Below are 16,717 nucleotides of genomic sequence, written 5' to 3'. Positions count from 1 at the left end.
CCTGCGTAGACCACCATCCTCTCCTTCACTGATGCATCCAGGTCCAACTCAGGAGCAACTGTGAGATAAGGGAGAACATTCTACCTTTACCTGTGTTCTGATGTGTTCTTATAGTCACCATTACAGTGGGATAGATTATACCGATACCCATTGCAAATATTATTGAGCTGCCTCAGACTGGTGGTCTTATGCCTTAGGCTGTTGGATTGGAGTTGAAGAATAAAGAAAAGCATAGTTCTGAGGAGGTCCTGATAACTCACCGGTTCTGTCCTTCACCTCCAGGGCCTCAGGGACCTCTCCTGGTTCACTGTTCCCAGCAGCATTGAAGGCCATCACGCGGAACCTGTACAGTCCCCCCGTCTTCAGACCTGTGATGACAAACATTGTGCCTCTCACCTCCTTCTCCTTGGCCTAAAAATAGAGAATGCACATCATGTAGTGAGAACCAGCAGTCGTGTGATGTTTCCATGTCTCTCTCTGGGGTCTCTATGAGGGTCCTCACCTTCACCCAGGCCTCCGTGCCCTCCTCCTTGTACTCCACCCAGTACCCCATAATCCTCGAGCCTCCGTCCTTCAGAGGAGGAATCCACGTCAGGTCCACGGTGGACTTGCTCCAGTCCGAAACCTTGGGGGTCGGAGGTGTTGGAGGAGCTGTTGGTGCAGAGGTCAGAGGTCAACGCCTAGGACTACAGCTTTTTCAAGTAAAGATTATGCAAAACGAACTGCACACTCAGAATAACAAACAGTGTTAATACAGTGTTTCCAGCAGAGACTAAGCGCTTACGTCCTTAACATGTCTAAAATAGCCTAGCTTAGCTTCAGGAGGACTGTTCCTTACAGATGGGGTCTCTGGCGAAGGCCAGGTCCGTGGAGGGACTGGGCAGGCCAGGCCCGGCCGCGTTGATAGCGATAACTCTGAAGAGGTACTGGGACCCCTCGATCAGTCCTGTCACCGCGTGGGACTCTCCCAGCGCCATGGGCCGGAGGGGGTCCCGGGTCACGCGGGCCCAGCGCTTGGAGGCTGTCTCCTTGCGCTCCAGCCAGTAGCCAGTGATGGGCGTGCCACCATCGTCCTCTGGCTCCTCCCAGCTCAACGTCATGGAGTCCATGCTGATGTTGGACACTTTGGGTTTCTCACATTGACCGGGTGGAGCTGGAAAACATAGAGTACAGTCAGCTCGGTCCACCCCTCTTCCACATCATCTCATCCATATCACCTCAATGTTATCTACTTCAATATTAGAGGATGCAGTCATTCATATTTACCTCATTATATTATAGGGTGAGCAGTGGTCATTCATATCTACCTCATTATATTATAGAATGAGCAGCGGCCTTTCATATCTACCTCATTATATTATAGAATGAGCTGCAGTCATTTATATCTGCCTCATTATATTATAGGATAAGAAAACTATCAAATCTGACCGTCGTTTATCTTAGAAGGCGTTTAATAAGGGACTAGAAGTTGCAGTAGTAGGACTCACTGCAGATGTTCCTGGCCACCTCCGGCTCACTGTCCAGAGGATCTCCAACCCCATACTTGTTCTGAGCCATGACACGGAACACATACTCGTGGCCCTTCATCAGGCCCTCCACCGTCCACAGCCGCTCCTTGGGCTCGCTGGTCACCTGCACCCAGGTCTTCCTGTTTGCCACACGCCTCCAGATCACGTAGTTGGTCACCTTGGAGCCGCCGTCGTCTTTAGGAGGCAGCCAGGACAGTGTGATCTTGTCTTCTCTGATCTCCTCAAACTTGATGGGGGCAGAGGGAGCCCCGGGGCCTGAGGAGACCAGGGTGTTAGAAACAGGATGCCCTTTGGTATAAAACATCTTTATACCAACCTTTGACTCTATTTCACATGTTATACCATCTGCCAGTCTTCGACACAGCTATAACCAATATCTGACTGCATTCCACAGTTATAAAATCGGACTGTATTGGCCAGAGTTATGACATCTGACTAACTTCACCACAGTTATAACATCTGACTATATTCCCCACAGTTATAACATCTGACTAACTTCACCAGTTGATATATAGAACTAGATGGTCAAGCCTACCGAGGACATTGAGTCTCATCTCTTTGGAGGCCTTGCCCATGCTGTTGGCAACAAGAGTGTAGAGGCCGGTGTCTGGTCTCTTGCCCTGCTGGATCAGCAGCGTGCAGTTGTCGTCGGCAACCATCTTGTTGATGTGTTCGTCATATTGGACCTCCGCCTTGTCCTCTGGCTTGTGGGGAGGGGCCTTGAACCAGGTGAGGGTGGGGAAGGGACAGCCATGGATGGTGGCCCTGACGTTGATGTCTGATCCTTGCTCAACCTCAAAGAACTCCTTCAGCTCGATGGATGGAGCGCCTGCCAGCAAGGTTAATCAGTTACAACATGATCATCATTCATGTCATGATATACATCATAAGTATTAAGGACTTACAGGTCTGGTCCTGCAGTAGGATGGGACCCGCGGTGGTCGATGGCCGGCTTGCTCCAGCGTCGTTGTACGCCGTCACTCTGAACTCGTACTCATCTCTCTCCGTCAGGTCCTCCACCTTGTAGGAGGTGGTCTCGATGTCTCGCCTGTTGCACCTGCAGAGTTTTAACAGAGAACTTTAGACCGAAGGCTCTGATAGATGAGTAGAGATAATGATATGTGAGAAGTTAGACAAAGTGATATCTTAGTAATTAAAGATAGTGAGACTTTAGTAGACAAAGTTAGTGATACCTTAGTAGTTGGCAATGGTGAGACTGTAGTAGACAAAGTTAGTGATACCTTAGTATATAGAGGTGGTGAGACTTTAGTAGATAGAGATGGTCACACTTGAGTAGATACAAATAGTGATATGTTGGTAGATAGAGATAGTGATATCTTAGTATTGTGATTCTCAAACTATGTTGGACATGGATCACCTGACAACGCACAAAACACTCCCATGGACATTTTACTTTTGGGATCAGCGATGAAAAGGTAGAAGAACCCTAACCTTAGTTGATTTGGAGGAAGATAACGTCTAATAGAAAAACATGATGATATGGTCTAGTAGACAGAGATATTGATAATGGTCTAGTAGATCGAGATGGTGATAATGGTCTAACTAGACCATTATCACCATCTCTTTCTACTAGACTCTAGTAGATAGAGATGGTGATAATGGTACCTTCTCCAAGACTCCTTCTGGGTGCCGCTGGAATCCCAGCAGAGCAGGTCCATGTTGTAGTGGGTGACGGGGGAACCGCCGTCGTTCTTGGGGGCCTTCCAGGTCAGGGTGATGGTGTCCTTCTTCACCGCCTGGATCTTCAGCCTTGTTGGGGGGTCTGGAGGATCTGGGGACAACAGGAACACTTCTTTAGTACAAGCTCTTCTGGTAAGTACTGTTGATATAAAGAATATAGTAGTAAGTATTGTCGAGATAAAGAGTAACATGAAGTTATTGGCTTACGGATGGGATCTCTGGCCATGGAGCCGTCTACGGTCTCGGCATATGGTCCGAATCCAAAGCGGTTTTCTGCCCGGACACGGAACAGATACTCCTGACCATTGATCAGGTCAGCCACCACCAGAGATTGGGCTGAACAAGATGGGTTCACCTGGAAAAGACGACAGCAAGGGTCATGATATCTGGAGACCAGAAGTTCATGGTAGAGCAAACGTGGATGTTGCATCATAGTACCTTGGTCCAGCTTTGCCCAGAACAGTCTTCCTCTCGATGAAGTAACTCTTAACCCGCTCTCCTCCGTCACTTTGTGGGGGCTTCCAGGTCAGCCTGCAGGTTCCTCGAGTCACATCACTGACCTTCAGGTCCTGAGGAGCTCCGGGTAGGTCTGAAAAGAGAGACACCTCAGTACCAAAGCCCTGGTCTACATGGAGACATCTCAGCATTCCTAACCCCTGGTCTACAGAGAGACCCCTCAGCACTCCTAAACCCTGGTCTACATAGAGACACCTCAGCACTCCTAACCCCTGGTCTACAGAGATACGCCTCAGCATTCCTAACCCCTGGTTTGGAATAAAGCTAGGGACAACATAATTAAGTTACAACTCTCAAACTTTGCTGATTCAGGAAATATCTGTTCATTTATTTGTCTGGGTAGTTTGAAGAGGTAGCTTGAAGAGATAGTTTGGAGAGAGAGTTTGAAGAGGTGGAGGTAGGAATGAGGAACCCACTCACCAGAACGTTGACTCTGACTTTGAGGACCTTGTGTCCAGCAGGGCTCTCAGCATTGAGGATGTAACGGCCAGTGTGGTTCAGCTTGCTGTCTGCGATCATCAGCAGTGAGCAGGTGTCTGTAGACACCACCTAGACAAACACACGTACAAGATATGATCATGATGACTACGCAATGGCCAAAACATGTTCAAGATACAAGAAGGACGATGAGGCAATGACCAACACATTTACAAGACATGATGAAGCGGTATTGACAAACACATGACAAAGATAGCCTGATGATATCTCATTATCATCAGTGGACTGAACCATCAATACTGAACCGGTTCGAGGGTCGAAGAGAGAGTGAAGACTTTATCATGGCAACCACATTTAACCACAAAATTTGTTCAGACCTCAGAATCAATGGGCAGCGTATGCAGTTCATTCTTCTTCTCCGTCTCTGCAGGTCCATCGAAGGACCAGGTAATCTTGGGAACTGGTCTTCCACTGATGGAGACTGGGATATTGATGCTGTTTCCTGCCCTGCATGTCAGCAGATCGTGGGCACTCACATCCAGACTGAGGATGGGCTCAACTGGCAAATAGAAAGAATACTAGGTCAGGTATCCGTACGACACTTGGAATACTAGGTCAGGTATCAGTATGACACTCAGAATACTAGTTCAGGTATCAGTAGGAAATATGACTTCAGGTGTACAACATGAAATAATAACAGACATTACCAATAGACTTTTAATAACAACACAAATCTTACTCAGGATGTCCTGGACCAGAATGTCGGCGGTCTTGGCGCTTGGCTCAGAGTTGCCAGCAGCGTTTACGGCGTAGACCCTGAAACGGCACTTCTTGCTCTCCTTCAGGTCAGGGACTGTGATCTCAGTGGAGGAGTGGAGCTTGTCAGCAGGGTTGACCCTCCTCCAGTCTGGAGAGCCATCTTCATGGACCTCGATGATGTATCCCTTGATGGGGCCGCCGTCTTTGTCTGGCGGGGTCCAGGCAAGAGTGACGCTGCTCTTGGTCTTGTCCTTCACTACAGGACAACCAGGGCGCTGGGGGGATCTGGAGCGAGTTGGTTCACATTTCACTTCATCGAGTAGCAGTATTCACTACAAGTGAACCTCTATCCTTCAAGTGCTTATGAATCCACACCAAACTTTACTGATATAATAACTATTCTTACTGAATCTGCTGATGGATGAAAAAATGAATAATAATAATTAATAATAATAAAAAACATACTAGGGAAACTAAGCATGCATGATGAAGAAGACACTCACTGCAGGGGTCCATTGCAAAGCGGCACTCGCTGTACTCGCTGTGTGGTCCTACGCCGGCTGCGTTACAAGCAGAAATCCTGAATTGGTACTCTGTTCCTTCGATCAGCCTCAGCACGGTGTACTGTAGGGCCTTCACCGCAGGCTTGGTGACCGGAGCCCGGTTCACCTTGCCCCAGTACACGGCTCCTCGCTCTCTCTCTCTCCAGCCAGTAGCCCTGTATGCTAGATCCTCCGTTGTCCAGGGGAGGCTCCCAGGTCAGGGTCATGGTGGAAGCTGTGGCCGAGATGATCTTGGGGTTACGTGGAGGACCAGGAAGTCCAAATGGATCCCGGAGCTGGACCTTCTCAGAGTCACAGCCGTCGCTCACACCAAACTTGTTCTCTGCCTTGATTCTGAACTGGTAGGCTCCATTTATGAACAGCTTGTACACCTGACCACAGTGGACACAGCAGAGAAGCTCAGTGTAGCAGATTACATCTCTTATATTTCTATCTCCAGATGTAATGGGCTATCCATTCCTATGATTTACGTGCATTGTGTATTCTGTGAGTGTATCTTATTAGTGTTGGAACTCACCCCGTATCTCCTGTCGATCAGGTTGATGGTCAGAACCTCAAAGTCTGACTTCTTCTTGCTGGCATCTCTCCTTTCCACAATGTAATTAGTTATGTCACTTCCTCCGTTGTCCTCAGGCGCATCCCAGGTTAGGTAGCAGGACTCTGACTTGATGTCTGACGCCACAACATTTCTGGGAGGCATCGGGCGATCTGCAAAGAACACAACCTCAATCCAACACTCAGTACTCACTGACTACTGTATGCTCTATCACGTCTTTTAACCAAACACATCCAAGCTGAGGTTGAAGAAGCTTTATTACCCAAGACCTCCACCCGGATCACATGCTGGGCTTTCCCGTAGCAATTCTCAGCCATCAGCGTGTAGTTGCCCTTGTCCTTTCTGATGCTCTCAAGGAGAGCGATCTTAGTCTGCAGGGTGGTCCTGTTCACCTGAACACAGAAACATATCTCAAAGCCTGGAATACAAAAACAACACACAAGAAAAAACAAATCTATTAGTTTTAATATTTCCTCAAGAATGGCATCGCCATACTTCCTCTGTGTCAATGGTCATCTTCTCCGGGTCGGGCTTGTCAATCACCAAATCATCCTTCATCCATTGGAGGGTTGGGAGGGGAAGGCCCCTGACCTGAGCTGGGATGTCCACGACGGCACCCTTCTTCACAGTGATGGTGTTGCTCTTGAAGTACTTCATAATGCTAATGACAGGAGGAACTAGAAAACAAACCAGGAGTTAGCTCATCTTATTCACTAAACAGCTAATACTTTAATGCAGCTTTGCATTTGATCAGGATTAACATGTGTCTGTTCATGGTGTATGACAAGTAATCAGGATTAACATTTCTCTGTTCATGATGCATGACATGTAATAAGTGTTAGAATGTGCTTGTTCGGGACTGGGCGGAGTGAAGACGTCAAAGCCCTATTTCTCGCCTAAAGTCACGTTGTTTACCCCCTCACGGTCCTTTGTCACTTTACTTTTACTGTCTGACCGGTTATCATGTTGAACAAACCCAGCAGAGGTAAAAACGCCAAGTCCGAGCAGTTCCTGCTACATGATGCCTTTGCTAGCAAACCAACAACGACGAGCAATGCTGCTAGCAAACCAACGGTGTTCGATGCAAGTGTGGAGCTATCGCACAGGGCTCTGAAAGAACTGCGGGAGGCCATCAAAGCTGATGTGGCCGCTGTGAAGGACGAGATTTTATCAGTGCAACGTTCTTCTATTTCATCCCTTTAAGCACATTGAAACCTCTATGACGGACATGGATGGGAGAGTGGGTGAGCTGGAAACTTGCTACGCTGCTGCTTTGCAAGATGAGAACTCCAAGCTGTACGCTAAATTAGACTCCCTGGAAAACTTCTAGGAGGAATAATATTAGTGTCACCGGTTTTGAGGAGAGTTGAGGGTAACCACTCCACTGCTTTTATGTAAAAGTTCCTGATTGAGGTTTTTGGAGAGGACAGTTTCACTCGCCCCCCTGTGGTAGACCGAGCCCAACGCACTTGACCGCTGCAGCCAACTGGTCCCCCGCGTGCGTTGGTGGTCTGAATGCACTGCTACCGTACGAAGGAGCAGATTCTACGGATGTCTTACGAAAGAGTCCAGCTGACCTACCAAGAAGCAGAGATCAGCTTTTACCCTGATCTCAGCGCTGATTTACTACACCGGAGAACCACTTTCCTTCCAGTCAAAAATCAGCTGAGAGAGGCAGGCGTGAAATACTCCCTACTACACCCAGCAAGGCTCCAGTTCGTTTTCGACGGGAAGAAGCAGGAATTCGCTAACCCCTCAGAGGCGGCTGGTTTGGTAAAAACCAGGCGAGAAAAACGGGGAGTGATGGTATGTGGGACTGCAACCATATGTAGTAAATTACTGTGATCATCCTATTCCTACCCAAACCAACTTGTGGTCATAACGTTTCTGTCTACTTTAACGTTAATCCAAGGCTATTAGTCTGAATAATACGTTGCCAATGTTTACAGTTTGTGTCATGTTGTATTTGAATAGCCCTCTTTCTTTATTTTTTTTTATTGGTTTGGTGGAGGCTGCCCGGGCAGGTCATGGTCAGAAAATACATTTGAAGGGAAAAAAGTGGACATGATTGAAACTAATGTGTACTAAATTACAATATTGAGTATTTTTAAGTTTATTTACCCTCGGTCTAGTGAGGGGAGTTAAGGTTCAAGACAGTATTGTTGAGCAAGGATACACCTCTTGTGCCTGTGTGTTTTCTGGGGTTTTAGTGCACTTAGTTTGGGTAAGTACTGGGGAAGGGGGTGGGCATCCTCTTGAGTCATTATAATGTATATTCATACAACATTTCCTCCTCTTTCTTCCTTATATTACTCTATTGGCATACACTTATCATTACTACTGTGATAAAAAAAGTATGAGCTCAGTTAAGATGAGTGGCAGAAAAGTAAAGTTCATCTCTTGGAACGTATAATCACTGAACCACCCTGAAAAGAGGAATAAAGTGTTAGCCCATTTAGATCAACTTGGGGTAGGAATAGCATTCCTCCAAGAGACTCATTTATGCAGGGCAGATGTTATGAGAATCCAGAGGAGATGTGTGGGAAAAGTCTTCCATTCTAAGTTAAATTCTAAGGCTAGGGGTACGGCCATTCTACGGCCATTCACAAAGGCATAACCTTTGAAAGCGACAAAATAATTGCTAGTCCAGGTGGCAGGTTCATCATTGCTACCGGTCAGCTTTTAAGTAAGACTCATCCTTGCTAATGTGTATGCTCCCAACTGGGATGACTGTAGCTTTATTAAATAATTTTTCTCTACTATCCCTGATATCAATAATCGTCAGTTGATTATTGGGGGGGACTTCAATTGTGTGCTCTGCCCCGGTCTGGACCGCTCACAATCCCTCCCCCCTTTCAAAAACTGCTGCAGCTATTAATACTTCCATGGATCAGTATGGAATGGTTGGACCTTGGCGTTTTCATTTCCCTAAAAATAGGACTTTTTCTTTCTTTTCGCCAGTCCACCATACGTTTTCTAGAATAAACTTCTTTATTTAGATTCTAGGCTTTTACCTCTTTCCAGCCCGCCTATTTATCACAGTATAGTTATATCAGATCACGCCCCTCATTCTTTGAACTGAATCTTCCTGATCAACCTGCCCTGTATAAATCACAACACTTGAACCCTCTTTTGCTCTCTGAGGGTGCATTTGTGAAATTCATTCAAAAACAAATTGGGACTTTTAGTGAGAGAAATGCCTCACCGGAAGTATCTCATTGTACCATATGGGAAACACTAAAAGCTTACCTACGCGGCCAAATTATTGAACATGCTTCATACACTAAAAAAGCTTTTTAGTTCACAAGTTCTTTTTTTCACAAGTTGACACTGCCAACCCTTGTTCATTCTCAGAAAATTGACCTGGATTCCCCTCTGACATTGAAAGAAATTTCAAATTCCATTCTAAGTATGCAATCTGGGAAATCCCCGGACTGGATGGGTTTCCAGTGGATTTTTTTTTTTTAAATGTTAAGGATTTAACCCCATTAATGCTGTCTACGTTTAGTGAATCGTATTCATTTGGTCATCTCCCTGAAACCATGAATCAGGCCTTTATTGGTCTCCTACACAAAAAGGGACCAGACCAATTTCCCTTCTAAATTTAGATTGTGACATGTGGAGCCCCACAAGGTTCGATCTTAGGACCCTCTTTATTCAACATCTACATGCTCCCCCTAGGGCAAATCATGCAAGATAACAATATTGACCATCATTGCTATGCCAATGACACGCAAATCTATGTATCGCTAAGACCAAATGACTATCGGCTCATAGATCTGCTGTGCCAGTGCTTTGAGCAAGTCAAAGACTGGATGTGCCGAAATTTCCTTCAACCAAATGAGGAAAAAACCGAGATATTTGTATTTGGTACTAAAACGGAAAGGCTTAAAGTAACCCAACATCTTCACTCTCTGTCCCTGAAACCTCAATCAAAGCAAGAAATCTAGGGATTATCATGGATTCAGATTTACATTTCGACAGTCACATCAAAGCAGTTACAAAATCTGCATATTATCACCTTAAAAATGAATGCTGCTGCTCGAGTTCTAACAAAGACCTACAAATTTGAACATCTTACACCAATTCTTAAATCGTTACATTGGCTTCCTGTAGGTCAGAGAATTGATTTTAAAATCAAGTTGCTAACCTATAAATCCCTACATGGTTTAGGGCCAACATATTCAACTGATATTAATCCACTACATAAGCCTTCTAGACCACTAAGATCTTCTGAGACCAATCTGTTAATTATCCCCAGAGTAAACACGAAACATGGGAAAGCAGGATTTAGTTACCATGCAACAATTTTTCTTGCCCCAACTCTGACCACTTTTAAAACAAGAGTGAAGACCTTTATGTTGGCTTTAGTGTTCTGCTAATTCTTAAATTCGAATTATTTTTTACTTTACCTTTATTTTCTATTTTTACCAAAGATATTTGATCTGAGAAAGGATAAGGGTTAGAGACCCGAGTTCTGTCTGGGATAGAGTCCTAGATTAATGTAGGACTCTAATTAATTTAATCAAGATGAATATCCTCCCCAGGTTTTTTTTCATTTCAATGTATTCCTATTTTCATTGCTAAATACATTTTTTCACACTGGATCAAGTCTTAAGTGCATTTATTGGGATGGCAAGATCTGTCATATTCCCTCATAGATCTTTTGCTCTCTTAGCGACATTTACAGTATTAAAATTAGTCCTCAGTAGGGTTGCCGCGGTGTGGACATTTTCACACCGAGTAATACGCTCGTGTCAACACCGGTATTACCGGTATAAACGGTATTAACTTAGAAACTATAGGTCAACCGCCATCTTCTCCGTCAACTTTCCTCTCACACTCGGTGACAGCGGCTGGCAGCGCGCAAATTCTCGTCGTCTTATAACGTTCTATATATAATAGGATAATATATAAATAGGATAATATATCATAATATCACGGCCAAAAGCTCTGTGCGACTCCGGATGGCCGTAGCGCGGGGAGCTCACGTAGGGATTTGGCTCCGCGGGGTTTGTTTACCGGCGTTGCTATGGTTACCGGTCTTGTAAGGAAGCACGTCAATTCTCGGCGCGACAATTCTCCCGCACAGAGCAGAACCGTGGCCTATTCCACATTTTATTTTTCTTAATTATAATTATATTATTCATTTTTACTGAATTTGTTTTTTATTACTAAAAAAATAAAAAAATAATACTCGGTGTTGCCGGTGTGCAACACAGAGTAAACGGTGTTGGCCTAAACACCGGTAACACCGGTAATACCGTATACCGCGGCAACCCTAGTCCTCAGTCAATCATTGCTCTTTTTGGGGTGATGCCCAGAGATACAATGTGGCCGGCTGGGTTGCATGATGTGGTCGTATTTACAACTTTGCTAGCTCGCCACCTTATATGGCTTAACTGGAAGAGAACAGTCCCACCACCTCATGCAAGATGGCTAAAAGAGATCATGTTCTATTTAAAGCTTGAAAAGATCAAATCACATTGAGGGAAGCAACAAATACATTTGAAAAAGTATGGATGCCTTTTTCACGTATTTTGACATTACCCAAATTACAGACTGGGTGGATTCCAAAAGTATAGAGTAGTGCCACAAGTGTTTATGCCCTGACAGAAAGAGTGATTTCAATTAAATTTATGATTCATATTTTTAATTTTATTATTTCTTTATTTTCTTTATTATATTTTATTATTTACTTATTGTGCTATCACTTTTGTTATATATTTATTCCTATGCTACTACAACTATTACTATTAATTTTTTGTGTGTGTATGTTATGTCTACATGCATTTAATTGTGCATCAGGAGGGGGTTGGGGTGCGGAATTATATTGATATATTTCAATGTTGATTTTGTAAGGTTTTATAATGAAAAAGTTCAATATGAAGAAGAAAAAAAAAAAGAATGTGCTTGTTCATGCTTTATGCCAGGTAATCAACATTAAGAGGTGTCCATAGTATATGACATGCAATCACTATTAACAAGTGTTTATACTTAATACTTAATAATTAATGTGTTCATACGTTCATCGTCCTGGATCTTGGCTGAGAAGGGCTTGGACGTCTCGCCGTTTCCAACCTCATTCACGGCAAAGACTCGGAACTGGTACTCCTGGTTCTCCGACAGGTTCTCAAGGGTTCCACAGCACCCTGGGAACATGCGTCCTGCCACATCGAACTCGTTGCTGTCCGACCTCATCTTCTCCACATAGTAGCCAAGGATGGGGCTCCCTCCGTCCGTACGGGGGAGCTGCCAGACCAGACTGATGCTGTTCTTCCCCTTGTCGCTGTAGTGCAGCTTCTCTGGAGCCGAGGGGGTTCCTGGAGGTCCGAGGTCAACATAGTGAGGCTGATGTTCACAGATCCCTCTAAAACAGGCCTCATTCTGCCATCTTTTCTTCTTTTAACTTTGACTCACACTAAATAATGACATGCAATTTAGGACAGATTGATGAAAGTATAAAGTCATGTATATTGTACAGGGCATGGTAATGGTAAAGGTAAGGTCCGTGGCCACTGGACACGTTGTGAATAAATGATGCAGAAACCAAAAAAAACGCGCACGGAATTGTCATGACAAAATATTTACATCATATATTCAGCATTTTCCATATATAATTGAAAATGATAAATTATTCAACCAACATAGCTGACCTTGAAGTCGACCTTGATTTGAATAACATTTATTTTTATTTTATGCAAATCAGAATAGCCTTATATGGTAACCGTCCGATTCAGATCCATGATTTGGAATAAATGTATTGACGTTGGAAAAAATCGCTACGAATAATGGTGTTCAATGTAAAAGGACCTTCAGGGTAAAGGCTCTGGTAAGGTAAGGGTCAGGATAAGGTTTTACCTTTGGGATCCACAGCGAGGATGGGGCCCAGGTCTGCAGGGGCTCCGTCTCCATACTTGTTCCTTGCGATGACTCTGAAGTCGTACTCCTCGCCCACCAGCAGGTCCTGGATGTCACACTTACAGGCCGCCGTCTCCACCGGCTGGCGGAACAGCTTCATCTTGGCGTCCTTCCTTAGAACTTCATAACCCATGATGTCACTTCCTCCATTGTCCAGGGGGTCAGCCCAGGTCAGGGTGATGTTCTTCTTAGTCACCACCACCGTTTTCAGGTCCACAACCGGCCCAGGGACATCTACAGAGACACACACACATAGTAATCAAACACAGGGTTTAGTAGTTCAGTTCTAGGGTGAGGGTTAACCCTACAATAATAGTTTAACTTGAGTAAATAAATTAATCTAATAGTGTAGCTGCTAGTTGAGCTCTAGTAGTAGTAATAGTGTAGTTGTGACTGACCCATGACGTCCACCCGGGTCTCAGCAGACTTAGTTCCACTACTGTTGGTACCGGTGACCTGGTATTTTCCGTGGTCAGCCCTCACCACCTTCCTGATGAAGAGCACACTGTTCCTTCCCTCTGTCTCCACCAGGGCCCTCTCCTTGTCCACCTCCACCGTGTCCTTGCTCCACTTCACATCTGGCTGCGGGCGCCCGCTGACCATGGCAGGCAGCCGCAGGGCCTCCCCCGCCCTGATCATCACTCCGTTCTTCACCGAGACATTGAAGTCTACCGCCGGGGCCTCTGCACACACACAGAGCAACACAGCAGGGGTCACCAGGGTGGAGTGGTATATGGATATGGTCAGTGTAGTGGGGGTCTGGGGGCTACCTTGTGGCTCCTTGACGGTCACTGGCTCGGTGACTCCAGGGGCTCCGGGCCCTGCGTCGTTGACAGCAAGGACTCTGATGTAGTAGTCGGTTCCCTCAGTCAGACCACTCACTGTGTAGCTCAGCTCCTTGCACCTGAACTCCGTGGAGCGACTCCACTCCTTCTCCCCAGCCACCACCTGCACACCATGTGACCACACCATGTCACCACACCATGTGACCAAACCCAACCAAGCTGTATCCAAACCAGAATATAGCAGTATCTTCCCCATTGTGAACCTCCTCAACATAGTAGTCCTGCTATAGGGTAGTAGTACTATTGTGTGGTAGACCTTTAGTGTTAATTTTGTCAGCTATTTTAGATTTAGTCTTAGTCTTAGTCTTTTGATGAAAATGCTTATTATATTAGTCACATTTTAGTCATTGTTTTCCTTTGTAGTTTTTGTCTAGTTTTAGTCGACGAAAAGTCCTTACATTTTAGTCAACTTTTAGTCAAAATGTTTTCTCTTTTTAAACTAGTTCAATTAGGCTAACCCTATATATATGGACACCTGCTAAGTTGTTCCACTCAAATAGAGTACTAAAGTGAAACGATACGTTGTCCTGGCAACCGGATTTTCAGTTCTAAACAACCGAACGAGAGATGGCGTTCTCCATTGCTTCCATGTGTTGTTTCTTTCAATAAAATAAATCAATTTCAAGTCCAATCGAAAAATGTCAAGGCGTTCATGTATTCCCCTGGGGTATTAAAAGGAAAAGTTTGTAAACGTTAGTTTAGTTTAGTTTTTTTTTTTATATGAAGACAATCTATTCTCAATATTACGTACATCATTGGTAAAGCAAACTCACAAATCAATTCGCAAAAAGATTGTTCCTTTTCTATAAAAGGTTTGTGTGGCATAGGATTTCCCCTTGTTAATTTGGCTTGTGTAGAACCGAGAATCTGTTGCTATCGAAACGTGACGTCACACTTTAGTACTCTTGTCTGTTCAGCCTTCAAAACGATAGCTGGTAAATTGTGAAAAATGCATTAAACTGTATTCAGAAAACGCGATTATATGCTATAAACCCTATAGTATCTTTGTATAAAGGCTGGGGACGAATTTCAAAGTCCACCTTATGTTGAAGTATAGGCCGTGGCGATTCCCATTGAAACGAATGGCGCGGTGATTTTCTTCAAAACGAGAGCCGGTAAAATTGCGAAAAATGAATTAAACTGTAATCAGACAACGCGGTTATATGCTATAGACCCTAGTATCTGTGGAATAAAAGCTGGGAAGATATGTACAATGCATAACGCTAGCTCATAGCTGAGTGGACTATACCTCCCGTTGCCAAGTCGTAGCTAAGGTCCGTCCTATTTACTGGAGGAGTTAACAGTTGCATAAGAACCTTACGAGTGTACTGATTGGAAAATATCGTGCATTTTGAATGTCCAAATAGCACACCACTAACATTTTCGTCCTCTCTCGTCTCGTCAACAAAACAAATGAAATTTGTCATAGTTTTTATTATCAAAGATCTATTTTTAGCTCGTCAACGTCTCGTCTTAGTCACGGAAAAAAGGTTGTTGACGACATTTTTCGTCATATTTTTCGTTAACGAAATGAACACTGGTGGTAGTGAAGTAGTATTATAGTGTAGTAGTACTATGGTGTAGAAGTGTAGTAGTACCAAATTAAAACCAACCACTACCCTGTCACTGCACTCTGTTACCAAATTACCAGTGTGTTAGTATTAGTAGGTAGAGCTTTGTGATAAAGTAGGAGTGTGGTGGAGCCACAGGTGGTGTAGTTGTACTAGATGATATCCAATCTCCAGTGTGTACCTTCTCCACATGGTAGCCCAGGATGTCTCCTCCACCGTTGTAGAGAGGGGGCTTCCAGGCGATCATCACACAATCCTTCCCAGTGTCCACCACCCAGGGGATGGGGGGGCCAGGGGGCACTGAGAAGGAAAATTATTAAGAGGATGATTTGTTAAGGTATGATAACCTTTATATATATATATATATTAGTGCTGTCAAGGGATTAAAATATTTCGCGATTAATCACATTAATGCCATAGTTAACTCACGATTAATCGCGAGCAATCGCGATTAATCGCAAATGCTTTTTCTATGCTAAAAATCCCTTGATTTCTTTGTCCCATTAATTTTTCTCATTTTAATGCTCTTATCAACACTGAGAAGTGCATCGGCTTGCCTTGTGCAAATGTTTTTTTATGGATAACAACATTGACATATACTGATTAAAACAGGACGATACAAAAAAAAAAAAAAAAAAAATTGCGTTAATCGCGCGATAAATCGCGCGTTACTGTCAGGTGATAAACTATATGTTACTGTGGGGTGATGAACTATAGGTTACCATAAGGTCTCTGTGGTGTAATAAACTATACATTACGTTGTTTTATTGTATTTTCGTGTCAGGTGTTAAAGCATATGCTACAGTCAAGTCTGTGAGTTTGTAACCAAGTAGGAGGTACGCTGAGGCGTGTTAACACTGGAAGGTACTCACAGATGGCGTCCATGGCCACGGTGCGATCGGAGGGCTCACTGAAGGGCCCGGGGCCGGCCAGGTTCTCAGCACACCCTGAAGATGTAGGTGAGGCCCTCCATCAGGCCGATCACCTTCACTTCCAGGGAGTTGAGAAGGACGCGGTTCACCCTGGTCCAGTGCTTGCTGTTCACCTCCTTCCTCTCGATCCAGTAGCCCAGGATGGGGCTGCCGTTGTCTTTGGGCTCATGCCAGGAGATACGGGCGCTGCTGGCTGTCACCTCATGCACCCTTGGGGTGTTGGGGGCGTCTGGGGGGTCTGGGGAGGGACGTTATGAAGCACACTCAGTATCAGGACTCTCAGGACTATTCTGAAGCTCACATGGTAGACCTTTGACCATAGTGTGGACGAGTCATGACTTACCAAACTGGTTCTTGGCCACCGCTGGCTCCGAGGTACAGGTGGG

The 16,717-nt window shown here is 44.7% G+C and overlaps 2 protein-coding genes across 2 annotated transcripts in view; both read right to left on the bottom strand.

Annotated features, from left to right (window-relative positions):
* ttn.1 (titin, tandem duplicate 1) overlaps positions 1-16,717 on the bottom strand; it is a 253,662-nt gene that overhangs the window by 113,803 nt on the left and 123,142 nt on the right. The gene's annotated exons all lie outside the window — the stretch shown is intronic.
* On the bottom strand, positions 1,845-3,672 carry LOC130406585 (titin-like). Its single transcript, XM_056612255.1, has 4 exons — positions 3,438-3,672; positions 3,156-3,321; positions 2,435-2,586; positions 1,845-2,358 (listed from the first exon to the last, which is right to left on the bottom strand). Exons 1-4 carry the CDS (start codon positions 3,661-3,663, stop codon positions 2,027-2,029), a joined length of 876 nt encoding a protein of 291 aa, XP_056468230.1. The 5' UTR covers positions 3,664-3,672; the 3' UTR covers positions 1,845-2,026.

The sequence above is a fragment of the Gadus chalcogrammus genome, chromosome 16, assembly GCF_026213295.1.
Source record: "Gadus chalcogrammus isolate NIFS_2021 chromosome 16, NIFS_Gcha_1.0, whole genome shotgun sequence".
In the NCBI taxonomy this organism is placed as follows: domain Eukaryota; kingdom Metazoa; phylum Chordata; class Actinopteri; order Gadiformes; family Gadidae; genus Gadus; species Gadus chalcogrammus.
This window is presented reverse-complemented; position numbering and strand designations above follow the sequence as displayed.